Source organism: Lontra canadensis, unplaced genomic scaffold (genome assembly GCF_010015895.1).
Source record: "Lontra canadensis isolate GAN:19392208 unplaced genomic scaffold, GSC_riverotter_1.0 scaffold130, whole genome shotgun sequence".
Classification (NCBI taxonomy): domain Eukaryota; kingdom Metazoa; phylum Chordata; class Mammalia; order Carnivora; family Mustelidae; genus Lontra; species Lontra canadensis.
In genome coordinates this window covers 2,425,151-2,452,995 of record NW_022631124.1, presented here as the reverse complement: position 1 = coordinate 2,452,995, position 27,845 = coordinate 2,425,151, and the positions used below count along the sequence as shown (strand labels likewise).

The following is a 27,845-nucleotide window of genomic DNA, read 5'->3' as shown; positions in this document are numbered from 1 at the left end:
TCTGGTTATTTCTATAATGTGGCCTCTGAGAAAGAATTTTAAATTCTAAAGTGGATACAAACAATTGCATATATATATTTACACACATGTGTATTTTTTAACTCCAGAAAAGGAGAAAAGTAATATTTAATGACCAACCTCATGAAAGTTATGTGGACACCAAATGTTCAAATTGATGGCTTTTTCCCCTTAGGACTTATTTTTACTTTCTGCTTTCTTCTGCATTTTAAAATTCACTATCTACTCTCTGTAGTGGTGATTTGTCTAGTACCTAAGACTGGCTTTTGCAAGAATTGCCGCAGAGTCACTCTCTTGACACTAAATCATCCCCATGAATGAATGTCCAAAATTAAGTGAGTTTTGTTTTTTTAGTTTTATCAGGAGGTGCTGTTTATCTCTCATTAACCTTAACTGGTGCTATGCTGCTACCTCACCTTCTATATGGCTCAATTTTACTTCCAGTACCAGGTTAGATAGGAAGCCAAGACATTACTTCTTTTATCATGAAGCAAAACTACAAAAGCTTCAGAGGAAGGCGAAAACCCACTCTTCTTCCTATCACTTTCTGCTTAATGGCCTTCTTGATTTACTGCTTTAAGGTTGCCGAATTATCATGACTTCCATCCTCCAGGTACGTGTCTCAATGCATATGGTAGCTGCTAGACACACTCCAAGGAAATAGTGCTCCTCTACAAAGATGGATTCTACTTTTCTATTACCTTGTACCTAAAGAAATGACACAACACAATATTTTTAATGTGTTTGCTTTGTCTGTGCTCAGAATAATACGTGCCACTACCAAAAGAGAAACGAATTGCATATTCAGCAAATGTTCTAGTTAAGAACCTGAAAGAAGGAATTAATCATCACATCAGTGGTTAATTTGTTGCACCATTTATTGGAGTGATGGCAAGTTCCTCTCCTGACTTCGCTGTGACAATAAACTAGACCCACTAGTGCATTAGTAGACAAGGTCTTGATCAAGTCCACCTAAATTCCTTGGCTCTTATCTACTTTTTTTTTTCTCTTCAGAATAACAATAAATACTCTGCTTGGCCCTCTGTTCTTTGAGGGGGGCTTAATTCAATTTTGAATACTTAAGAAAACTAACTAGATCAGAATCGAGTGACGATGAGAAATATTGATGAGAAAGCAAGCTGTTGCTTTCACAGATGCTTCCTTCTCGCTCGGCTTGCATTTGTGCAATTGCACTTCTATATGGATTTTTGTCCTCCTGAATGCTGTTCACTTTGAAAGTATATTTTTTATATGCTGCAATCCATCCCTCCCGGACTAGCCTGCCGTGGTACTCAGTTTGTGAAAGCAGTATTTTATTTGAATGGTGTCATTAAGCGTTATCTTCAGTCCCAGACCCTTCTGGGCTGGAGTCGATGTCGACGAAGGCCTCCTTATTGGTAAACGTGGAGCTGAGAGTTAGGCTTTGTCGGGGCTTCACAGGGGCAAGTTCATCCAATTTAATATTTTCATTTTTGACCAGAATCGTCTTATCCATGTTTTCTTCACTGTGCCTTGCAACAACAGCATCAAACACATCTAATTTGGGAGGCAAGCTTCCACTTTCAAATAGGTATTTGGCTAGATAGGAGATGCAAATGTTGGATAAGAACGAGGTAATCATGGCGAGGGTTTTAAATGGGAATCTCTGATTATATATGCCGTTCTTATCAGAGTAGTAACCAGGGTAAAAGATCAAGGGCTGAAGGTACAGATATGGCTCCCCGCCAGTGATTCTCAGGAAAAGGCCAGACACGTAACCCGCCACAGCCCCGTACGTGTTGGTTCCCTTGACGAAGAGCACACAGAGCAGCTGGGGGAAGATGATGATGTAAACGAGGTCTGAGCTGAGGTACCAGAGCCCGTACACGGTCTTCGTGAGTAAGGCCATGGCTGTGGCGGACGCTCCAAACACAAACACCGTGATTCTCATGACCCAGATGATTTCTTTGTCTGATGCCTGCAAGAAATTGCCACAGTGACAGCTTTTCAGTGCGCTGGTTCATTTAGGTGAAGAGTGAGATGCCTCTCTGAGCTTTAAAACTGGTCTAAAAATTCCCCTGGTTCATACAGTTCAGCATGGGCAAAATCAGCCTAAACCACAGCAGAGGAAGTAAGCCATCTAGGTGGCCTCTCTGGTGGGCCTTTGGGAGGGGTTTCTGTGTGCCATGTGTGGAAGCAAGGGCAGCTACACGTTTCCCTGAATGTGCATGGGAGAGGGGCGTGAGCTACTGTGCCGTCGTAGGGGAATAATAATGCAAGAAAGGACTTCACATAAAGGACTTTACATATTAAGGAATAATTCCTAGGTGGCTGTGAGAAAGCATGGCTCAATCTTGCTTGCTGTCTCCTGGGAGTCCCACCATCTTTAAGTCTAGCCACCTTAAAAACAAGTGGGACCATTTTGTTCGCTATGACCTAGAAAAACTAGAAAGACAAAGCCTTAGTGAAGGAGGAAGGTGAATAAGGCTATTGGCTCCTCAGTGACACAACAGTGCTGCTCTGCACTGACTTGATTCAGTCATGTCAATCACACCGAGAGGCAATTTTCTTACCGATGTAGACTTGGGAGTTCAACTGCACAAATGCCCACAAAATAATGTGCTCACTATGTTCTGCTTCAAACTTGATTAAACTCAAAGTTTTTTGATATTTTAGGTTTCATGACTCTTTCATTAGAAAGACAAGAAATGTAAATTATAGCAATATGAATGTACCTCTCAAAAAATACTAGTGTTGATATGTTCCCTTCCATACGAACATGAATGATAACATGCATTAAAAATGTTTATGTACAGCTTAAATAAAATTCAGCATTATTTAACCTTGTGTGCTTAATCAAACTAGGCTCTGATTTTAATATAGGATATTACTACATATATAATACTATAGACATAATAAACATAAAGGTGACAGCAACAACAACAAAACAACAATAATGTTACGTCTGAAAAAAACATTCTTACATTTTGTCTGAACGAAAGCTGGTAGATGTTCCGGGCAAACATGGAACTTGCTGACAAGATGGAAGAATCTGCTGAGGACATAACAGCAGCAGAAACTGCACCAAGACCAAAGAAAGAAATGTACACAGGGCAGAGGTACTTCAGAACAATTGGTAAAATCATGTCCGCTTCATCGTTGTCTTTGGGATCTAGAGGCCCATATGAAGTCTGGTTCCAGTCTGTTGAACAGAAAAAAAAACAAATATAAAAACATCCAAAGAACCGTATGTTCTTTAACCATCTGGGGGTCATCCTATCTACTAAGAGATTTTGAAATTCAGAATGTATTAATAAGTCTAATTAGAGGAGAAGTCTATAATTTGGTCTAGAAATCTAACTAGGTATGTTGGTCTAAGTGGGTGGGAAGTCCATTGTCTTATATATAATTCTGGCTTCTAATGGGTTTGGGTACACTTAGTCTAATTCATAAGACCTGTTATCTATCTATCTATCTATCTGTCTATCTATCATCTATCTATTTACTAATCATCTATGAATCATCATCTATCATCTGCCTATCTATCTTTCAATCATCAGTTATCTATCTACTTATCTACCTAGTTATTACCTATTTCTCTTCTGTAATTATGACATAAAATTGTACAGAATCACAGAACACAAATGTTATAAGACAAAAGCATGGAGTATTTCTTCAATCAGTTGGAGATGTGAGAGGACACTTAGTGATCCAGGCCTCAGTCACACATGATTTAATGTTTAGGCAATAGTGGAGATATTCTCACCCATCCTCTTCCTGTATATAAACTTGGTTTTGGAGAACCCTCAGCATTATTTTTCCCCCAACTAAATTCCTTCTTGCATTGGATTCCACTTATTGGAAACAGGAGGCGTGGTAGATAAAGGAAAGTCCTTGTTTATCAAGTAGAAAGTGCAAGTATGAGACTGCACTTGAGAAGGATTTTGGAATCTGGGTAAAGGGACTCAAAACATAAAAGATAGAAAAAGTCTCAAAGGAAACAGGAGGGAATGGGCACCAGAGTTGCCCAGACAACAGTTTGCAGCACATCTCTAAGTCTGTGGGCCAGGCTGTTAAAAACAATGTTAAAAGCAAGTTTGACATTGGGAGGATAAGAGAGAAATGGGCAGAAAATGGCAAGTGCTTGATTTTATGAAAGCAAGAAGTAAAAGGAAGAATCATCATTGGATTCATTCAGTGGTTCACAAACCTTAATGAACATTGGGATGTCTCAGGCATGCCTTTACAATGCAGAATATCCTGAAAGATTCTGATAGCATAGGTCTGAATGATGATACTATTTGCCAAGTCTGAGAAGTCACCAAATTATAGTTAGTGCAATATATTAACCTTTGGAGTAAAATTTTATTAAAGAGTGTTACCAGTTTATTTTATCTCACAAAATAACAATGTGAAGCTGATTTAGAAATTACATACATAAATTATACAACCACTACATTTTTATACAATAAATAATATATATGTGCCTGAAAATTTTTTTAAAACCACAAAGCCAAAGTAAACAACATGCAGTTTCTTCAAATATATAAAAAGGTTTTTGAAAAAAATAAAATAAGAAAATGTGCTTTCAAGTTTTTACACTTGAAACTTAGAAATTATATCTGATATTGATACTACAAAGAAAATAAGACACTGTATTTTTTGTTTAAGAAAGTTTATGTCTTTTTATCGTAATTGAAGGAGTTGCATGATCAATTAAACACTGTCAGCATTATTTTCCAAAATTTACCATTATTCTTTTAAATGCAGCCAAAAACCTGAGTGTTTTGACTTACACAAACCTATCCATTACCAGTTGAAGACTCACCAACATTAATATTATTCTTTTTCAACAAAATCTGAGATGAACCACTAGTAAAATAAGGTATAAGATTATTTACATTTTATGATGAGTTGGTCTGCTGAACTGTAGAATTCATAGAAGAAATTACATCTTCAAACTGACTTTTTAGCTGGTGAAATTCTGCATTGTGCTAATTAATCTGTTTTTTTCTTATTAAGTAGAAAATGGCCATTAAGACTTTATTGTAAAGGGTACAAAAATATCTTGTGCACCATGCAAGATAGAGAAAATCATGGTGAAAACAAACAAAAAAATAAGTTTATCTTTGAATATATAGTTCTTTTTTTTATTGTGTTATATTCATCACCATATAGTACATCATTAATTTTTGATGTAGTGTTCCATGCTTCATTGTTTGGGTATAACACCCAGTGCTATTTACTCATACTATTGTGTACTGAACATAATTCTTTTTTTTTTAAGATTTTATTTATTAATTTGACAGAGATCACAAGTAGGCAGAGAGGCAGGCAGAGAGAGAGAGAGGAGGAGGCAGGTTCCCTGCTGAGCAGAGAGCCCGATGTGGGGCTCGATCCCAGGACACTGGGACCATGACCTGAGCCGAAGGCAGAGGCCTTAACCCACTGAGCCACCCAGGCGCCCCCATACTATTGTGTACTGAAGAATACAATGGAATCTTTAAATGTACATTAATATAGCTCCTTTTTTATTTGCTGAACTTTGATGGTATAATTCCAGGACCAAATAAGAGTAGTTTCCCTTGGATCTTACCACTTTTTTCTTCCTCCATTTTCTACTACGGTTGTTCAAAGCTACGCTTTGTTGAAGCCAATTTTATAGCATTCATTGAGACTATTATGGTGCCAGAAATAACAAGCAAGAATGTGTACTCAATCCAAGAAAAAAATAGAGTTCACATTGGTTTTTTCTGTCTGTTGTCCTACAACACACACACACACACACACACACAGGCACACCCATACACAGACAGAAGTCAGATCTGTTTTCTGATTGTGACATAAGTGCTATCTTTTACTCAAAGGCACACAATCACCTTTGTCAGTCATCTTTTTAAGTGTTTGTTTATGTCATGAAGGAACAATTGGAATCTAAAATATACTCTATGAACCATGACTGCTCTTGTAAAGGTTACATAATCCAATAAGTAGCTCTATTAATTGAAAATCAAAATAGCCGTGAGTTTATCACCCTGTATCTTCTCTACAAAACATAGCGGAGTGAAGGGCAAACTTCTTTAGTTTGTTTTAATGATATCTACCTACAGGAATTCTTTGAATTTGGGTTACTGTGATGTATTTTCATGAATGCTCATGGAAGTTATATAACATAGATATGTAAGTGTCAGGAATAATTAACAATTTCAGTTAAATTAATGGTGAGATTTAAAAAATGTTTTAGATAGAGGCTAACTGGGAGATAAGCATCTTATGATGATCTTTTTACCAAATTTGAATAAATTATTCCCTAAGTCCCAGTGCTTTAACTTTACCTTTACCTGCGCACTTATTGATTTATTTCTCCAAGAAAGAAAACTCTTAATTAACAAACAATTACAAATGTAAAGCAAAAATCTCAAGTTCAAACTGGTCTTTAGGTGTCATTAAATTTCTAGGCCAGTAGATTTCAAATCAGGTTAAGTTTGACCAACCAAGGGGCTTTAAAAAAAACCCTGGTCTCTGGCTCCACCTTATATTATTAAAATAAAATCCCTGTGGAGTAGGATAGAAAGAGCTATTTTTTAAAGCATCTCTTCTCCTCCCCAGATGATGTCAATGTGTACTTTTGTTGAGAACCACTGTTGACAGAATTACATATACACAATTGATAAGTATATCAACATGAAGGAGTATGCCCACATATGTTTTATTGGTGGGGAGAGCATTAAAAAAATGGAGACACTGAGCTATGATACAATTACTTGAATGCTATAATAAAGGTCTCTATATGAATATGATGAGAAACATTCAACTAAGTGGAGGTAAGAGGGCAAGTGAGAGAGGGAGGGCAGCTGGGTGGTAATTGGTTATTTCAGTGAAATCTCAGTGGGTCAGTTAGTGAAGTTGCAAGAGATATACCTGTTGATGCTCCAATGGCCCCAATGAGTATGGCTGGTAGAGCCATCACCAGGCATCCAAAAGCTGCCAGGAAAGACAGCACCTGAGCATAAGTGGCTGAGGATGAAGAGAGGACCCTCTGGAAGTAGGCTTGCCATGGGATTCCACCCAGCATCTGCATGGGAACAAAAGGGACTCAGAATGAATTGGAGCCAAGCAATATGTATTAGGTATTTTTAAATAAGATTTTTTTATAGTCACATTCACAATAGTCCTATGTATGATTCTTATGTACCATAAATGGTCCTACCTGCCAAACACCTCAATTGCAATCACGTCATTGTCCTGTTTTCAACTGTGCAGAATTTTCTGAAGTTTTTTCCTTCATCATTACATAGCCCGATCTTTTCTATTCTTTAATTTACCTACTTCAAACTGCACTACAACTATCCAGAACCCTTCAATTTGTTTTCACCTGGAGGTTTTAACCATCATAATTATTTTTCAAAAATATTAAGATTCTGAAAGGAGTAACTTTAATTTGAATTAATAAAACCCAATAAATATTTCTGGACCAGGTAGTAGGATGGTTTTGAGGGGAATGGTTCTTGCTCTGGACCTCCCTGTTCACTGGAAGATTCAATGAAATGCAGCGTTTTCCAAAGCAGGGTGTGCAGGGTGCTCAAGACAATATAAAGAGCATTAAAGGAAATATTAGAATTTCTATTTATACTCAATTTTACCTCATACTTACATGTTACTTTTTCAATTAAATGATATAACATATTAGTACACTACGTGTAAGTAATTCATAACTACACATACCTACATCGGGAGTATGCTTAAAATTCTTATTGATATATATATATATATATATATATATATATATATATATATATAAGTTTTGGAGACAGTGAACTGTAATATAATTTGTTGCCTTCTATAAGGAGGTATGAATGGGAAGAAAATTGAGAAAAATTAATTAATTAGGGGTAACAGCAGGGGGAAAAGTGGGAGGAAGGACAACTGCATAGTAATCAGGGAAACCTACAGAATTGACATGGAGTCAGTTCTTAAGCACTGAGAGGTTATCACAAGGTAGAGATGGAGAGAGAAAAGAGCACCTAGCAGAGAATTCAGTGTGAAAAAGGAAGAAAGAAAAAAAGCAATGAAACAGCTCTGAGACCACTGTTTCTTTAGTTTAATTAAAGGTTAGGGTGTGTGGGAGTGGCTAAAGAGGAGGCTGGGGAATACCTTTCCCATGATTACAGCCCTGGTTCTTTGACTTGCTTAGAGTCGGTGTTCAATAAATACTTATCATATGAATGAGTGAACTGGTGAATGAATTTCCATATTCCAATGTACTGAAGCTGTTTCTTTAATTGCCTGTCTTCTCTCACTGGGCTCTAAATTCTGGGATGTATTGTTTATCACTTTCACCTCTGTGCTAAGAGTGCTTGTCATGTATTGATTCCAGGATAATCTCCTCATATAAAAGCTATACATGTTCAAAAGTTAAAAAAAAAAAAGTAAAAGAAGAAATTCTAAAATTCATAATCCATGCCTCAAGTCTATATTCTTCCAAAACTTTTCCTTTGGTTTGTAACTTGTTAATCAATATAGATCTTCCTTGACTTACGTTGGTGTTACATCTCAATAAACCCATCGTAAGCTGAAAAAATCTGAAGTCAAAATCCAAAATGCATTTAATACACCTAAACTATTGAACATCATAGCTCAACCTAGCCTACCTTAACGTGCTTAGAACACGGACATTAGCCTAGTTTGGCAAGTCATTTAACATAAATGTTAGATACTTTATAATGAAGTCTTGATTATTTTATATAATTCGGTGAATACTATACCTAAAGTGAATAGCATCTTGGTGTATGGGTTCAGAATGTTTGCCAGTGTATCTGTTGTTCACCCTCATGGCTGACTGGGAGCTGTGGCTGGCTGCTGGTGCCCAGCACAATGAGAGAGGATCATACCACATACTGCTAGTATGATTTCTACTGAATGCTATCACCTTCTCACCACTGCAAAGTTGAAAACCTGTTAAGTCAAACCATTACAAGTCAGGACTGTATGAATATCACTAACATTTTCTAGGCCAATGAATATTCACCAATAATTTCAATGCCTGTATGAATTGATACACTCTAATTTTACATGCCAATCCCTCTGGATATTTAAGTCATCAGACCTTTGTAAGTAAGGTAAAATCTGACCTCCACAGACAAACAGAAGCCCTGACATCAAAGGTGGAAGATGGATTAGGACAAGTGAGATGCAGGTGGGCTGCTGCATGGAGACTGGTGAAGGGCTACCACAACAGGCCAGGGGAGGATTGCTATCAGCGAGCAGGTTCAAGGTGGGGCTGGGAGATCCCTCAGAAGGATCCAGAGCAAGACTCCACAAGTCACTTATGACAAGTGGAAGTTCAGAGAGACAGTTGGAAGATCAGAGACCCTTGGTGAAACATTTCTTGGCATACTTCTACAGTTCACTCACTCATTCATTCAACATCTACTATTTCACTACCACTTACGCTACATTTTGAAGAATGAACAGGACTTGGCCATATAATTTGGGGGGATGGAAGAAACTTTAGCAGTCATTGGATATAATGCATTATTTTGAAGATTAATAAATCTGAGGACCAAAGTATAGTGTAGGAGAAATGACTTCAGGGTCTTGATGCTTTATTTCAATACATCTCTCAGACAAGGGTGTGATTATCAACAGACTTCTTCTATCTTCTCTGAGTGCCATAATCTCCTCCATATCATCATAAATATACCCTGCCATGCAGATATAATTTCACATACATGTTATATTTAACTCTTTTCTCCATTCAATTCATAATTATAAGCCATTCTAGAAAAGTGTCAGCCAATACATTTCTTAACAATCCTTGGGAAAGAAGCTCTGCCCTCACCCCACCACTGGACACAAACTGTTTACATGTTTTCCTGTCTTCTTACCAGGAATTTTTCTTTTTCTTTCTTTCTTTCTTTCTTTCTTTCTTTCTTTCTTTCTTTCTTTCTTTCTTTCTTTCTTCTTTCTTTTTTTTTTTTAAAGATTTTATTTATTTATTTAACAGATGGAGATCACAAGTAGGCAGAGAGGCAGGCAGAGAGGGAGGAGGGAAGCAGGCTCCCTGCCGAGCAGAGAGCCGATGTGGGGCTCGATCCCAGGACCCTGGGATCATGACCTGAACCCAAGGCAGAGGCTTAACCCACTGAGCCCCTTACCAGGAATTTTTCTATTGGGACAGACACATCGACTTTAAGTGCTGAAATTTAGCAAAGTGCAACAAATACAAAGTGAAATCACAAAATATCATGAGCCCTTTAAAAAGGAAACAAAAATAATTTCCCCTTCACTTTGATATAAACATTAATCTATTTATTTTGAAATTAAATACAATGTTTTATTTTTGTAAGTAATCCCTCCAGTTAGCAAAATCACAAAATCTGGCAGGTTCTTTTGGCTTTCCCCTCTTCTGTCAATCTGTGATCTGCCTTAATTGTTTCTGTGCCCCACATCTCACTACCAACACCTTCACCCCAAATTTCTGCATATTCCTAAGCTGTCTCTGACTTCCCAGCACTTCTTTCTCGGCATCTTTCTTGAATGACACCTCTTTTCCCAACTTCTATGTGCACTAAAGGCCTTTTGACAATAATTTGCTTATCAGAAATTAGGGACTAAACGGGTTACTTACTCCGAAATACAAATTAAAACTTTCAGATGGCGTGGCCCCAGGTTGGGGAAGTCCCTGGGGGTAGGGCATGCTGTTCCTGACGTACAGCCCAACAGAAATATGGATACACCATACATCACACCATAGACATTCTCCCTTTAAGGCTTCACTTTCTCTCCACTTTGACACTAGTCAGCTGCCATAGTAAGTGGCCCCATCTTCCAACAAGAAGCAGTCAATGCAGAAAGAGATGTGAGCCAGTAGGTGAAATTTACATACAAGCCTTAAATCTTAAAAATGCATTTGATTTTAGGAAAAATGAGATTGCAGTCCTCAGGTAAGGGCATTACTTACCAACAGCAGAAAACTATCAAGCCAAGTGTAGACTTCAAATGATTCAATGGTCCCCAGCCAAGGCTTTTGATACTTGGTATGCAGAGCAGTGTACCCAATGTCAGTAACTGCAGAATGTGACAGGGCAAAAGGGACGCTGATCCACTGCAACCAAAGAGGGGCGTGACAGAGTTAAGCTACGACTTTTGCCACACGTTTTATTTTTTCCACAGACCACACAGCTCAGTTTTTCCTTCTGTTCAGACAGAGAAGAACCTGGAATCACGTTCTTTGTGGGACGCCATGAAATTCTGATTTAAAAAGTTAGAGTAACATATTATCTATACCTGCATTTATTCACACCATGTCCTATCAGTTATAGAAGCAGTCAGCCAACCTTTGGGAAGAAAACATTAAATTTAAGAACTTTAAGTATATCGATATACAAACTTTTCATGTTTTCTTTGAATTAGAGAAAGATGTCCGTTTATTAAAGTGACAAGGAAAGATCTGATTGAGAATTTGGTGGGTGAGACAAAACTCCAAGGATGATCCCAGTGCTAATAAAGAATAAGGAATAGAATGGGGAGGCCTTCTATGTGGAACAAGGTAAAGACGAGAGCATATGGGGTGAGCCCTCAGATCTTTTGCGTGACAAGGTGTGCTGGCATGGGAGTGGCTTAGGGAAATGGGGTAGATAAACATAAACACATGGCAAGAAATTTGAATTGAAAGCAAAGGGATCTATATTTTGTTCTGCAGCAATTGGAAGCTAGAGGCATTTTTCCTGAGTTGTAAAAAGATTTTAGTAGATTTCATCTGCATTTTAATATCGTAGATGTGAATAGTGAGCTTAGGAGAAGGAGGAGTCAGGAGAAATAGTAGGTGCACTGATATGACCCAGATGAAAGCCTTAAATAGAGCCATCATATTGGAAATGGAAAGACACTGGTACTGAAAAGGGTTCTGAAGGGAGATTGAGGAACCCTTAGATTACAGCAGGAAGAGATGAGAGAGAGAAAATGAACAGATGAACTTCAAGTTTATAGTGGTGGAGCTCCAAGGATGGTGATAAAATCAACAGTATTGGAGAATTTGAGAAAAGGAGATAGTTTAAGGTGTGAATTGATTCATTAATTATGTATGCATGTATAGCCATTTGCAGCTTGGAAAACAAACCAAGGTTGGCCTTTTACTTAGTCAAGTCAATAGTCTCTTAACTAGTAACCAAGACAACTCGATTCCTCATCAGTTTAGTCACCTTTTGTAGAAGAAAACCACTTTAACATCTGTCCCCACAGCTATTTGTCCCATCACCTTTATGCTGGCATGCTTGATTTATATCCCTGTGTATTTTAAGTTCTGGTCTCATGAAAGGCAATGAGAAATTACATATATCATCAATAAATAGCTTCATCCCCTGGCATTGTCTTTCTTTCTTTCTTTTTTTTTTAAATTTATTTATTTGACAGAGAGATCACAAGCAGGCAGAGCAGCAGGCAGAGAGAGAGGGGAAAGCAGGCTCCCCGCTGAACAGAGAGCCCCATGCGATGCGATGCGGGGCCTGATCCCAGGACCCTGAGATCATGACCTGAGCCTAAGGCAGAGGCTTAACCCACTGACCCACCCAGGTGCCCAGCTACTTTCTTTCTTTTCTAAAAAAAAGATTTTATTTATTTATTTGACAGAGAGATCACAAGTAGGCAGAGAGGCAGGCAGAGAGAGAGGGGGAAGCAGGCTCCCCGCCGAGCAGAGAGCCCAATGTGGGGCTCAATCCCAGGACCCTGAGATCATGACCTGAGCTGAAGGCAGACTCTTAACTGCCTGAGCCACCCAGGTGCCACAGCATTGCCTTTCTTAAAATACCAAGTGCATCAGCTAAGAGATCTGTCATTGCCAAACCAAACTTGCTTCCAATGTTCCGAACAGACATCTATTTCTGGAAGTTTATGATGATGCTAAGGAGAATTCTGAATTTCAGCACTGTCCACCTGCTTCTGACAATTTAAAAATAAGAAAATAGGAGTCATTGAGCAAATTAAATTGACTTGAATTCAACAAAGCTACTAGTGAAAGATTCCATGACATGCACACAGATGCTAAGGGAAAAAGAGGAAATGTTGTGATCATTGCTAGCATATGTCAGTTTATGGCTAAGCTGTAATTTTAGTTGTAGTCCATTCGTTTAAAAATTTCTTCCCATTATTGAAGATGCTAGAAAATAAAAAAAATGAATATGAGAGTTGACTTCATTTTTCATTTCTGTCTAGTGTAAGCATGAAAATAAAGAGCTTTTCTTTCTGAGAAAAAGAAGGAAAAAAGAGAAGGCTCAAAGGGTGCTTTAATTATCCATGAGAAGGGAGTCATGATGTGCGGTCTCAGCTTCTTCTCTCCGTGGCCTCTCTCCAAGGGAACTGGCTCTACAGGCTGCACAGCTGGGATAACAATCATGTGTATGAACTCACTACAGTGCCCAGCATGGAGTGCTCACGCCATTTTCTTGGATATGTCCTAGATGTTGGATATTATTATATGTGTAATAATACAGTCTTCACATTTAAGATGTTGAGTTTGCAAAGGCTCATCATTGACTAAAATGTGTTCATAATACACAAAAACACTTTTAATGTACTATCAATAATATGTCTCATAATTATACAGTACTTTTTACTGAATAAAACACACATAGATTACATAATCTACTTTAGGACTTAAAAGCAATACATGATAAATTTTGTTAGTGCCTTATATAATTAAACATTTTCTTTGTTTTTAGACCGCCCAAATAGTAAAGATTAATATTGAAACCCACAGTTTTTTGAATGGGATAATTTCCGTCTTATGAGCAGTCTTATGGATCAATTAAAATGATTACAGGGAAAGGTTAAGAGACCAATGTAGGGGGTGCCTGGGTGGCTCAGTCAGTTAAGCATCTGCCTTCAGCTCAGGTCATGATCCTTAGGTCCTTGGATTGAGCCCCACATTGGGCTCCCCGCTCAGTGACATTTTAACTCTGAGTAAAATGTGTTGCCTTCAAACTCAAGGAAGGGCACACGTAGGTTTCCCTCAAATGTAGGCATGAAGGAAAGGAAGCTCTAGACCTTTCTAAGAATTAAACTGAGAGGATATTTTCTGTCAAAAAACAAGAAAATGACTACAGTTTTTTGTCCAATTAATTTGCTGAGAAATTTGAAATTTCAAATGGTACATGACTTACTATGTATTACTCATGATGGAAAATAACATTTCTATTAATTTTTGCTGAGTTCATATAAAATGCCACATTACCGTTTAGAAAGAAGAAGGAGAAGAAAGTAAAAGAAGAAAGTCTGTGACTGGTTCCACTTACCAGGCCTATGAAGATGCAGAAAAGCTGAACAACATCAGTGTAGGCCACGGAGTAGAGACCACCCACCAGTGTGTACAGAGTGGCGATCAGTGCGGAGACAATGACAGAAGCTTGCACGTTGACGTTAATGATCACGCTGATGGTGGCTCCTGAAGAAAGCAGACAAGAGAATTCTGTGGTCAAGGCACTCAAGTGGATTCCACTTTCTGTTCAAGGATATAATGAATGTTCAGTGACAACAGGTACTTCCCCATGTCATGTGAAATGTATTGGATGATAACTGTTAATGTAAGTTTTCATATAAAAATCTTAAAATCTCTATAACTTGCATATGTGTATGTATATATATACTTATGTATATAATACATATATATTTAAAAATATTCTTTCTTTCTGAAATTGATGCTTTGGTAACTTGTTCATGTGGGACACCCAAAATCCATGACATGACTTTAGAATTCCATGATATATACTAGCTATATGCAATATATTTATTCATATCCTTGAAATAAGCACAAGCACCCATTTTCTATTTTGCATTAACTCTGACCCCGCTAGCTTTTAAAATTTACTTTTATTTATTTTTATTCTTTTAAAGATGTATTTGCTTATTTTTGAGAGAGAAATAGAGAGACAGCAAACAGGGGAAGGGGCAGAAGGAGAGAATATCCAACAGGCTCCCACCGAGCACAAAGCCCAACTCGAGGCTTGATCTCATGACCCATGAGATCAGGACCTGAGGTGACACCAAGATTCAGACACTTAACAAACTGAGCCACCCAGGTGCCTCCTTGTTAGCTTTTTTTAGGTAACAGATGGTACAAGGTACCAAGGTTTAAGACAATTTTGTAAAAGAAAATCATAAAATTGTTAAATTTTATTCCAGTCCCACTGCTAGATTTTAACATCATCTTTCTAAGTAATTTTCATTAGCAGAGCTTTTTTTTTCATTAGCAGAGTTTTAAATCTGCCTTAGAAATAAAATTTATGTTTTGCCTATGTTATGACTTTGTTTATTGTGTTTGTTAGTGTCTATATTTCCAGTGAGAATATTAGGGAATGCACAATTGGATCATGGTTCCTGGACTTCCAGTTTGGAATTCACTTGCTGGTTTACAAACCCTTTCCCATTGTTCTCAAAGTTATATAGTTCATATGTTATATTACTAACACAGCAATTATAGGAATGTTAACATACACAGAACAAATATGTGATTTTTTTTGGTATTATTAATTGCAATCTTATGTTCTGCTACTGCTACCATCCCTCAATTGCATGCTAACAGTGTATGCAACCTACCAGAGATGAAAATCCATTTTTTGAAGAAGCAAATAATATATATAATATCAAAGATAACAATATAAATATTTTTCAAGATTTTTTTCTTAGTACTTTGGGTTTGGTTAACAAAATTATTTTCTTGAGTAAAGATAATTAATAAAAGAAAAAGCCTGGTAAGGAATTGGAGGATGAAGACAAGAGAATGCAGTCAATTATTTCAATTATTTATAAGTGACTTTGGCTAATTGAGTTATTTTTGTATAGAAACATAACAAGCTTTTTTTCCCTTGCAATTATTTACTTCATGTTGAAACTTTAGTTGCAATTCTTTGCCATTCCTTTGGTCTGGTTTTCTCCTTTAATAACAACATTTCTAAGCCATATCTCATGAATTTTGAAAAGTACAATTATTACCCTGCCTCTTTGGGCTGCTGTTTAATTTTCTACCCATTAGTAAGTCTTACTTTTACTAATGCTACACCTCCAAAAGGTGGGGTGGGAGGCTACATGCTATAGAAGAAAGAGGACTAGACTAGGATCCTAAAGATTTGGATATTGGTAAATACTACCATTTGGTTGCAACTCAGTGGTTTTAAAGAATTCACCAGCTTTCCTATCACTATAAAGATTGGGATAAATTTTTCTTCTCAAAAATATTTTCTAAAGATTCCATCATTTGTAGTGAATAAAATAAGTTTATACTTCTAGATCTGTTATGAAATATTACTTTATTCATGCAACCACAAAAATAAGCATACTATAAATAAAGTTATAAACATTCACTGAATTTGAGTTGTGAGAAGTATAAACATACATTTCTTAAGGTTTTATGTATTTATTTATTTAGAGTGCATGAGTTGAGAGAAGGGTGGAAGGAGAGGGAAAGAGAAATCCTAAACAGACTCTGTCTTGAGTGTGCAGCTTGATGCAGGGCTCAATCCCATGTCCCCGAGATCATGACCTGGACTGAAATCAAGTGTCGATGCTTAACTGACTGAGCCATCCAGGCACGCCTAAATATGTATTTCTTAAAAAAAAAAATGCATATAGGGCCACCTGGGTGGCTCAGTGGGTTAAAGCCTCTGCCTTCAGCTCAGGTCGTGATCTCAGGGTCCTCGGATCGAACCCCGCATCAGGCTCTCTGCTCAGTGGGGAGCCTGCTTCCCCATCCCCCTGCCTGTGATCTCTCTCTCTGTCAAATAAATAAATAAAATCTTTAAAAAATTGCATATAAAGGATGTGCATTTACGCCAGAAAGACAGTTTAAAATTCTCCTAAGTTTTAGTGCTGAACTAAGCACGTTCACAGGAACGTGGTAATAGATCTTATATTTGTCTATTCTTAAGCATTCCAAGTTATTTCTAATAAACGCTAATTTTGTGTTATGTCCAGCTATCATTTTTGAAGAAAATTTAATCTTAAAAGGCACATTCTCTTTACCAGAGCATATATTTCGAGGAATAGCAGCAGTGTTTTTATAGATGTTGTTTGAGATGTGTATGCATCTACGTAGAGAGGGATATATATAGCAACATATATATATATATATACATATATATATATAAAAATATATATTTACATATATATTGTCACACACACAGACATAGACACACACACACATATACAAAAATAACTAACTGCAGCAAAGTTTAGAGTTTAGGTCAAGTTTATATTTCCAAAATAAAATACTTTCGAAATATTAGTTGGGGCACCTGTGTGGCTCAGTCAGTTGAGTGACTCTTGATGTAGGCTCAGATCATGATCTTAGGGTCGTGAGACTGAGACTTATGGCAGACTCCCTGCTCAGCAGGGAGTCTGCTTCTCTCTCTCTCACCCTCTGCCCCTCCCCCTGCTCATGCTCTCTTTCTCTTAAAAAAAAAAAACTTTATAAAAAAGAGAAATATTAGTTTATTAATTCAATTCTCCTCGTAGGGCTCTATTATATAAATTGGTCTTTATTCCATGAGAGTGAACATTTTGTATTCTGTTAGCTATTCAGCCCACTCGTTTTAAAATACCTCAGCGGGCAGCTTGTCTTAAAATCAGCATTTTTTAGTGTTGAAACTAATGACAAATAAACTACCCATTGCTTCTTGGCTAATGAGAGCAAGGTGGGAAGGGAGGTATATTTTTACACATAATTTCATTAGGATATAAGTGCAGTGGTAACTGTGGAGTATTATTATATTGCACCAAGAATGTGCAACTTTTTCCACTGAATTATACAGTATTTTATAGTTATCAAGTTCTCTTCTTTTCTACATCAAATCTTCCCTTCATTTTACAGTTGAAGACCAAGAAGGTAAGATTATATGGGAATCTGAAAAAGAAAGGAGTGAAAGGTAACATAAACAAATATCTGATATTACAGAGGTCAGATCTGATGATAATACTGAAGCCAGAAGACAAGTTTGTGGTCTGGAATATATACTGTAGAAGGACATTCATCTTATCTTGCTTTTGGTTTGACCACGTGGGTTCTAACTATAGACTGAAGCCCTTTATCTTCCTTTGGAAGAAATGATGGAGAGAAACATACACAGATGCCTGTATGTCAAACATGCACATAGTTCACTGAGGAAGGTGTTGAAACTTCCAACCCTGTTGATCTTCAAGAAGGAAATCAATGCTCAGTGAAATGGTTTATATTTCACCTTGATCAAAAGTCAGGTTATTAAGCCTGACTGAAGATCTCCCAACATGCCACTGAAATCTCTCATTTTCTAAACCTTACACGTGGGCTGAGAATCAGTGAGCCCAGGATGGGCTGTCCCTTAGCATTAATTGGAGTCTAAGTTCATTTTCTAGATCCCTAAACGTGTTTACAACTCAGTACTTTAGGATTACATTGAGAAAAGAAGTACCATTGTTTTTCTTCTCTTTTGAAGAAAGAGATAATTTGCTCACTCATTCATTTATTTGTGATAAAATTACAACCATTAACAAGACACAAATCCTGCCTTCAAGAAATTTATAATCCCTTTTGTGAGGTTGTTTTGGGTGTGATACAGATAAACAGGCACATAATCACACAAAGTGACAAGTCCAGTGAAAAGAGAATTCCACGTGCCTAGGGAAGCCCACAGGAAAGTCATCCAGCAAGGTCAGAATTATGATTCAAGTAAATGAGGTCTAAGAGAAGACTGAAGGTCATTTTCTGGTTAGGTGGGCAGAAATCAAAAAGGCAGAGGGGGAACAAGTCCAAAGTAGAGGGCACCTGCACTTTCACAGTGCCAGAGGCAAGAGAGGAGGTGAAATCTAGAGTTATAGAAGAAGGAAGGGAGGGATAATGAGAGGAATCAGAGCCTAAGTCATAAAAAGCTTTATGCACTCACTTAAAAGTTTGGAAAGGAGCAGTAAAGAGACATGAGCAGATCTGCATTTTAGAAGGATGAGTCTGTACTATGTGTAGACTAGAGGAGGAGCCCTGCACAATAAGCACGGAGATAGTTGCATTCATCAAGATGAGGGAGGCTGCACGTGGCCTGGCCTGTGGCTTAAGAGAGTAAAGTTGGGTATGTGATGTTCTGTTAACCAGAGCAAGGCAGAGGTCCTTACCTAAGGCAGAGAAAATGGCAGCAGCCCAAAACATTTCTCCCATTAGCGCAGGAATAAATAGGAGCCCACCCATGCGTTTTCCATAGATCTGCTGAAACGGGTCTAACATGGTCACATATCCCTTGGAACGCATAGGCTTTGCAAAGAACAAACCACCTAAAATAAATTAAACAAGTGTTTATGAGCAAATAAAAAATTCATAATAAAGTCTTTGCCAACTTTTTACTATGCTGTAATTTCTCAAGGGAAATAATTTTTTTAGAACACTGATATGTGTGGAAGAACCAGTCTGAAATATACTGTGAGTACAGAACCAAGACATATTTAGCAACCAAATATGTATTTCTTAATACATTTGTCATTATACGCATCCAAAGGACCACTGAATGGTATCCAAGGCATGTGGGTTGAAAAACATGGACCGGTGTGGCACTCACTAAAATGTCTTTGTATCACCAAGCATAGCATTCAGACACTGATTAAGCACACGATCCAATGAATGTATTTTAAGTGCAAAAAAAAAAAAAAAAAAGGAACTCTGTTATATAATATTTTTGATCTTTCCTTAGTGTGGCTACAAAAAGAAATTCAGATATAATTCAAGTTGATTCATTGTTAATGATACCTCTATACTATTTTTGAAAAGAAAAAAATCATATGCTAAGAAATTCACTCTTGCCATAGATCAAAGGATTTAAAAAAAAACATATTCCACAATCAAAGGATCAAATAATCTTAAGCATAGTGTTACTGATTTCTGGTAACATCTACTTGAGAGATCTCTGGTAACATTTTCTTTTTCACAATAGTTATTCACAGTTTGACTTGTTATTTCACTTGTTATTTGTACTCCTGTTCTTTATGCTTTACTGGTGGGTCACTACAGTTTAACTTTCACTTACCTAAAATCAGACTAAGAGAATATCCAATTGGTGCCTGAGCCCAAGCTAGACCATAATCTGGTACATACACTGCTTCAGCTGTCCCGTTGATGTAACCTCCTCCAACCCAGGTGGCTGAAATAGAATGAACAGTGAGGGAAAGACGCCACCATACCTATCATACCCTAGACCTGCTCAGGTTAACACAGTCCCCATCATCCTCCTGTGACTATTGAGCTCCTGAAATATGGTTAGTCTGGTTTGAAATGTTCTGAGTATAAAATACACATTGGATTTCAAAGACTGACTATGCAAAAGTAAATGTAAGCTGTCTCAATAATTTTTTTGTGTTAATTACCTGGTGAAATGAAAACATTTTCAATGTATTGAGTTAAATACATTCTATTATTTACATTTATTCCCCTATTTTTTCATGTTCTTTAAAGTGGTTTGCAGAAAATGTAACATTCTTTTTATGGCTCACATCGTATTTCTCTTGGACAGTGTTGCCCTGGGTATTTTCTGAGTCCATTTAGTCATCAATACTTTCAAACAATATTGTTATATCCCAAAGTCTGACATTATATTCAAAATATATGACAATTTCTATTCTCAATAGTAGTACAACTTTTTCCCCCAGCTTTCATAACATGAGGTCAAGTTTCTTTATTTTAAGATCCTTCTGTTTTAATAGTATTCATCTTCTCACATTGATCACAATTACCTTCCTGGGCAGGGGGAGGAGAGGGGGTAGGGCAGGGTGGAGCAGGGTGGGAATGGGGGAGGGGACGTGTGTGCGGTTACAGATGTGTGTGCTTGGTTTTTTTTAATTTTATTTTTATTGATAAGACCACTTCTTAAACACCCTGAGTACATAGGATTTTGGCAGATCTGTTCTCCATCATAGCATATTACTTACTTTCTTAAATTGTTAAAGGAGAGAGGACACTTCTACTCCAAGTTGTCCTAAAATGAGTTTTCCCCTCCTCCTTCCCAAGTGTCCAACATACACTTAGGCATAAGAAATAGCATTTAGTATTTGATGTAGACTGCATACCTACTTGCATTCTTTGTTTTAATCTGGGTCTTTTAGTAAGATATTTGATATTTCATGAAGCATAATAAGAAATACTATCTTCTTCAGGTATTATTTAATAGAATATCTGTAGCAAAATAGTTGAAGGAGGAAGTCAAGGAATCAAAGAAAACACATGTTGGTTAAACAAGGTTGGACCAAGAAGGATCTATAAACTCTACCATTTTCAGTGAGAAAGCAATACCACATCTGATTATTCTATTTGAATTTGATTGTGATAAAGCTAAAGTTAATGGAACACTTAAATCTTTATAGTTCATACCTTTGAAGAATATTGCCAAAATATTTTAAAGAATCCATTGTAGAATTTGTGTAAGATTATAAGAAACATAGGCTGGCTTACAGTATATGAGTCTTAATTCTAGGCTGTATCATCTAATTGGGACTAAAACTTGACTCTGAAAAGTTATCTGAAATCTCATAGAATGTAAGTAGAATAAATAATATGTCAAACACAGGTGTCTCTATTGTGTTCATGCCAAAATTTATCTGACTTTTGATCCAAATACAAAGCAAAAAAGAGAATGTTGTAGGGTTAGTACTACTGTTTAAAAGTTAACATGAAAAGAGCTCCCTACAAAGGAATTTGAAGGGCATTTAAGTGGAAAGTTTACAATCAAAATCCTAAAGTGGACAAGTATGCACTTAGCAGCCGCTCTCATCTGCTTGGGAGCTTTTACATGGGAGTTAACAAATTAAAAAAAAGCTATTAAGAATTAATTAAATAATTAATTTAAATTATTAAAAAATTAAAAAAAATAAAAATAAATAGGGATGTCCCCTCCACTGGGTGTCTAACTGGGACTTGAATAAATGATTCTCACAGGTGCAGAATCAGACCTGATTCTCCTGCCAGTCAACTGGAACTACTAACAACATGCCAACAATGTTTCATTGATTAAGTAAATGGTCTTATGAGCACAAAGCTTATCAGTGATCACTTTTCATTGTGTAGGTCTCCTCTCCCCTGTCCAAAACAAACTTGGCGACTGAATGGTTATCAACTTGGTTACTTATCATGTTAAAGTCCTCATATTTTTACCAGCCTCGTCCCTTCTTTACCAGAATTTATGTCAGATTCACCAGTGAGAACAAGAATTCTTTCAACCTATATGCATTTTTTATTTTTTAAACTTTACTCTTTATCAAATATATACAATCAATGAATCTGACAAGGTTTAGGTAATACAGTTCGTATTTTAAATGAATTATGAGACTGACCACAATTCTTTTCAGTCCTGAAAGACTGAAAAAAATCTTTAAAAAATGAGCTAGACCATGACCCATCATATGAAACATCATGATTCAAATTTTTCTATATACCTTAATAGACTGTTACATCATTCTAGATGACAAGTGAACAAATTCTGAAATATTATCTTTATGAACACAGTAGATACAGCATTAAATCAGAGTAATAGAACATTATAAGAATGAAAAAAAATTAGTCATCAAATACTTTGATATAGAGCAGCTCATTTATTCTTTTCAACAGTTTTTTGAGGGAGATCAACTTTCTTTGTTTTATTTTGTTTTTCTTCTCATTTTCTTTGTACAGAAAAAAACCTGGAGGGAGTACAATCACAATGCTTTAATTCCCTTCCAATGCCAGTATCACATCTGGATCTTTAGGGCAATGAAGAAATGTTTGCAGTATAATAAACAATGAAAATGAAGATGTAAAGTTGTGTCCAGTGTTCATCAGTAGGTGGATAATAAGAGAAACAACATCTGGAAATGTATACCAACGTTTCAGGAAACGTATATGCTGGCAGTAGTCTTATGGATGATTCTCACTCTGTTTTTGTACTTATCTAAATGTGCATATTAAATTTCACAGAAAGTATTTTGCATGATACAATTTGCTCTATGTATGTGTTTATGTAGAAAAACTGAGAAACAGAGGGTTAAAAAGGACCTCTTTACATACCATGTGCCTTTATAAAGAAAGGGGATGCAGTCAGCTGGAGGTCTGCCTGCAGCGCGATGTGCAGGAGACTCAGGGCATGGCTGTCAGAAGACCTGGGTTTGGTGCTAATTCTAGTCCTTGTTAACCACGTAACTCTGTGTCCTTACTTAACCCCAGAGTCCTTTCACAGCACTCAAATATAAAGAATTTCATGAAGATCGTATGAAACCATATATAGTTGACAGAGTTAAACAACATAAAATGTTTGTATCTGAAAAATAAAACCTATAGTCCATAAACTACTCTAGAATATGATAAGTTTCAGATGGCCAGCAGTGACGTAGTCTTCATGGATTGCTTTGGTGAACTACTCCATTTATAGATGAATCACCTTAATAGCACATCAGGCCTGAAACTGGGCATCATTTGGATATAATTTCTGATGGGATATTTTCCAATGGGCCCTCAGAGTTCCAGTTAGTGTGGATTAATTTCCTAATGTTTAAAAACCTAGTAAGAATCAGAAGTGAAATGTGTGTTGTTAGTGAATATGTATCAAATAATGTTAAAGATATAATTTTAAATTGTTGTTTTTCAGAAATATTTTCTACAACCAAGAAGAGTATAAAAGAGAAGCAAGTTACCTCTTAAACAGAACCACCTTGGGGCATCAGATCCTCAGAACCCAGAGGTGGTTGGAGTGGGGCTGCAGATGCTGGCTGGGGCATTTCTGTTAGGACACACCCTAGCTTTTCCCCTTTTATATCAAGGTTCTTGGAATTTTTTTTTTCCCATTGCTGTGGATTCCTAATATGTGATTGTCTTCTCTGAGGGAATTAGTTTACTAAATGGGAGAATTAGGTTTCAAAACAGGGCATCTATCAATTTGGAATTGTGTTGCCCCTAACTGATTTATTCAGTTGAAAGCCCTCACAAGTTAATGTTCACTGACATCCATCATTTAAGATAACCCAAAGTCACAACTTTGCACCTGTGTTAGTGAACGTGATGAGACGCTGACTTTATCACATAACTTTTAAGACCAAGACACTTTTCTCCACCTCTTTGTTTTTACTCTGTTCCCACCCACCAAACTGTCCAGATAGCCCGGATTCCTTTCATTGATATTCTGGCCAGCGATTTATTATAAAATCATTTTGTTCCAGTACTACTGAGTTGCAACCATTTTACCGTTGTTTTAAATAAATGTGAAATTATTTTTAGAATATATAAGCAGTGAACAAAAGGAATCCCCAAAGGACAAAGGCTAAGGTCTGCTTTGTCACTCTGAGAAGCCAAGGAGGGGTGGACAGCATGGAGCGGAGGCATCAGAACCTACCTGTCATGGTAAATCCACCCACCAGCAGACCAATGTCTCGGCCACCAACTATGATGGCCTCGCTGCGCTCTTCTGAGCTGCCACTGTTTTTGGTTCTCCAGGCTGCCCATATTCCAACCAGCAATATTAGAAGGTAGAACACGATGATAGCTATCAGTCCTTCCACATGGAAAGTCATTTTTAGTTAGGGGTCCAGATTCTTCCACAGCTAGCTACTTCATTAAGATTTCTGAAGAAAATACAGTAATGCATTATAAACCAGCCAAGCATGCATAGGCAGCTGGGAATAAGCCAGCTGGCTCATGAGATATCCTGTACCACTTACAGGAACAGCACACTGCAATTACATATGACACTAGCAGTTGCCAACACAGCCCACTATTTTATTATAATTACTATTTAACAGTTTAATATTGTTTTTAGCTTTCAAGAAAAAGAAAAAAATAGAAAATGCTGCTGAACAAATACAACCATCATCACTTTTTGTATTTAATAAATTCTTCCAATTTAAAATTAACCTTGTCTTGTAACTTGGTCAAGAAACCATTTCCAAAGATTATGTATTTGGCTTTTGGAACTAACTTACTATTCCATCTAGAATGATTCAGTAATGTAAAGGGTATTGTAAAACTACTCTGAGAATCTAACATAATCTTACATCCATTCATTCACTCATTCATTCATTCCTCTTCCTCTCCTTTCAAACAATTTCAGGGAATGGTTCCAAAAGTAATGTGGCGTGCAAATCCCAGGGGAAAAAAAAAAGGTTTAAGAACATCAGTTTCAAAAACACATCAATTCAGGGGGGTTATGGACATTGGGTAGGGTATGTGCTATGGTGAGTGCTGTGAAGTGTGTAAACGTGGAGATTCACAGACCTGTACCCCTGGGGGAAAAAAATATATATGTTTATAAAAAATAAAATTATTAAAAAAAAACACATCAATTCCGATTTTCAACAAGTGCCTGTGGTCCAAGTTACTGTACCAACTAAAGATGTTACATTGTTTGAAGAGTGCACCCTCTTGGCCAGCTCTTTCTTCCTCATCCATTGTTCTTTGCTCTGTCATCTCTCCCCCACCCTCTTAATGGTATATACAAGAAAAGGATAAAAAATACAGAATTGCCTAAAATATAAGAGGACGTCAAAGGTATTAAAAACAAGACTCTTAAGAGACAGATGTCAAGTTCTAACGCCTGCACTTTCTGGAATTCTTGTTCTCTGTTATTTTTCAGCCCTTGCGATAATGGCTACTTCATGCACTCGCGTTCACACAAGCACGTTTCTGGGAGAAATACAAGTGTTTGTTTCTGCAGGTGGGTGATGAGAACCTTGGGCGAAAGAACTAGCTAGCCTCCTTCGGATTCAGGGAAGCGAAAGAAGCGGCCTGGATGCGCTCCGCTTTTGTGAGCATCGGAACGGGGAAGTTCTTTCGTTCCCCCGCCTAGCCCGGGGGATCTCCTGCTCCACGTTATCCCTCCCGCGCCCCCGCGGTCCTCTACAGCGCCCGGACTTTCCCGCCCGCAGAGGCGCCTCGAGGGTCATGGGTGCCAGACAGTGGACCCGCCCGCACATCCCCACCGAGAGGCGAAAAAGCCGCGTCCTTGGGACCTAAAAACGCCGGCGGGGCGGCCACGGTGTTCCCGGGGTGCCGACTCCGAGGCACCCAGATGCCCGCTCTGTTCCTACCTGGAGTGGCTGCCGCGCCGGGAAGCGCTCCGCCGTCTGGGGCTCGTCCCGGGGCCGCCGCCCAGGCACCGCCGGGTTGGGGGCTCCAAGGGTGTGGAGAGAGGGGGAGGGTCAGGGGTGCGGAGGGGCGAGGAGTAGGGCCAAGCAGCGGGGTTCCAGCCCCTGGTCTCCCAGAACCTGGGCGCGCGCAGAGTTGACAGGTGTGTGAGCTGGAGCGGAGGGCGCTCGACGCGGTCGAGGTGGTGATCGATCCCAGTATTGGCAAAAGTCCCCTTTATAAGGGCGACCGGCGGGGGCGATCGTCAGAGCTGGGAAGGCGGACGTCAGAGCAAAGTGGTGCTGGGGCGGGTGCTGGGGGACAGTGCCCTCGCGCGCTAGGTGGCTGTGGGGGTGCGGAGGGACGGTGGCCGAGGGACTGGGGCAGAGCCTGGTCTCCCGGCTAGCCCCGCCGAGGTATCCCGCGCCCAGGCGGTGCGGGCCGAGTCCCCGCCACTCCCACTCCCCTCCTCCGGGAAGGAGGGCGTGTTCCCGAGGGTCATTTCCCATTCTGCTTTCCCGTGACTCTAGTTGAAAGCCGAGAATGGAGAGGCTGGGAGGGTCTGAGAGCATCCGGTTTTCAGATGGAGCAGCTGGAAGTCCCACAGAGAGGAAGGGGCGAGAGTTGTATTTCAAGACTTTGCCCGAAATGGTTTCTTAAATCTCTCACGGAGTAGAGGGGCTCTCTCCCACTGCCTCTCATGCGCCCTAGGTGGAGGCTGGTTCCGGCTGCCCTGGTGAAGGGTTCTCTGAAGATAATTCAGGAAGGTTTCCAAAGTCATTTTAAATTCATGTCCCTTCTGCTTAAAAATGGGGTTTAAAGGAAAGACTATTAAGAGTTGTCCAAAAGAACAATGAAGTTATCACCCAAGCCTTGCTTACCTACCAAAATATCCAATTAAGCATCACAAAAAATCTACTGTATAAATTTAAAATGACCTATCATCTATCATATCTATTCCTAGAAATCTATATTTAATGTCTAGATTATTTATATATCCATGAACATAGTTACACATCCATAACTTTCTTTATATATCTAGATATATAGATAGATTGATAGACAAAGATTGTGTATTTATATATATCCGTGAGTCTATGGAAAAAGAGAGAAGAGTCACAAATCACAAAGCCACAAGTCTCTCTGGTTACTTTCTTCCTTTTTTCCATATTCCTCCATGGCAGTCTATTGAACAATGAAATATGTAAATCTAGTAGCTGATAGAATAAGTAAGAGTACTCTTTAATTACTGGTTACCTCTCTCTAGGTGAAATTTTTAGACCATCCCCCATTTTCTTTTTATTTTTTTTAAAGATTTATTTATTTATTTGTCAGAGAGCGAGAGAGAGAGAGAATGCACAAGCAGGCAGAATGGCAGGCAAAGGCAGAGAGAGAAGCAGGCTCCCTGCTGAGCAAGGAGCCCGATGCGGGACTCAATCCCAGGACGCTGGGATAGTGACCTGAGCCGAAGGCAGCAGCTTAACCGACTGAGCCACCCAGGCATCCCCCATCCCCCATTTTCTTAGGCTGGGTTTGGAAATGAACTTTCAAATTTATGTCTCTCAAATTTATAAATACTTCTTTGCTTTGTTCTCTGTATAAACAGTAACTGCATCCAATCACCTTGTTTGAGATAAGAGGCCGATGGAATTCAAACAGAAATTAGGACAAAGGAGAAGGATCTGCACAGAGAATTCTTTCATCTGGTTCATATGATTAGCTCACTGATTTTCTGGAAAAGGTTTTGAAAGTCCTTCAATGTAAC

At 38.2% G+C, this 27,845-nt stretch overlaps 1 protein-coding gene across 1 annotated transcript; it reads right to left on the bottom strand.

The window, feature by feature from the left end:
* Window positions 1-1,348: 1,348 nt before the first annotated feature.
* SLC5A7 (solute carrier family 5 member 7) lies at window positions 1,349-26,468 on the bottom strand. Its single transcript, XM_032842419.1, has 9 exons — window positions 26,044-26,468; window positions 24,354-24,582; window positions 20,031-20,144; window positions 19,129-19,284; window positions 14,289-14,437; window positions 10,961-11,104; window positions 6,919-7,072; window positions 2,982-3,199; window positions 1,349-1,975 (listed from the first exon to the last, which is right to left on the bottom strand). The coding sequence occupies exons 2-9, from the start codon at window positions 24,529-24,531 to the stop codon at window positions 1,349-1,351; spliced, it is 1,740 nt and encodes a 579-aa protein (XP_032698310.1). The 5' UTR covers window positions 24,532-24,582; window positions 26,044-26,468.
* Window positions 26,469-27,845: the final 1,377 nt, after the last annotated feature.

Bases quoted from the DNA above. Each gene is read 5' to 3' on its own strand.
- SLC5A7 (XM_032842419.1), bottom strand. From the start codon at position 24,531: ATGACTTTCCATGTGGAAGGACTGATAGCTATCATCGTGTTCTACCTT. The intron at 14,438-19,128 runs GTAAGGACCTCT...TGCTTTCTTCAG, and splicing joins TGCCATTTTCTCTGCCTTAG to GAGCCACCATCAGCGTGATC. The intron at 3,200-6,918 runs GTATATCTCTTG...TCTGTTCAACAG, and splicing joins GGCCATTGGAGCATCAACAG to ACTGGAACCAGACTTCATAT.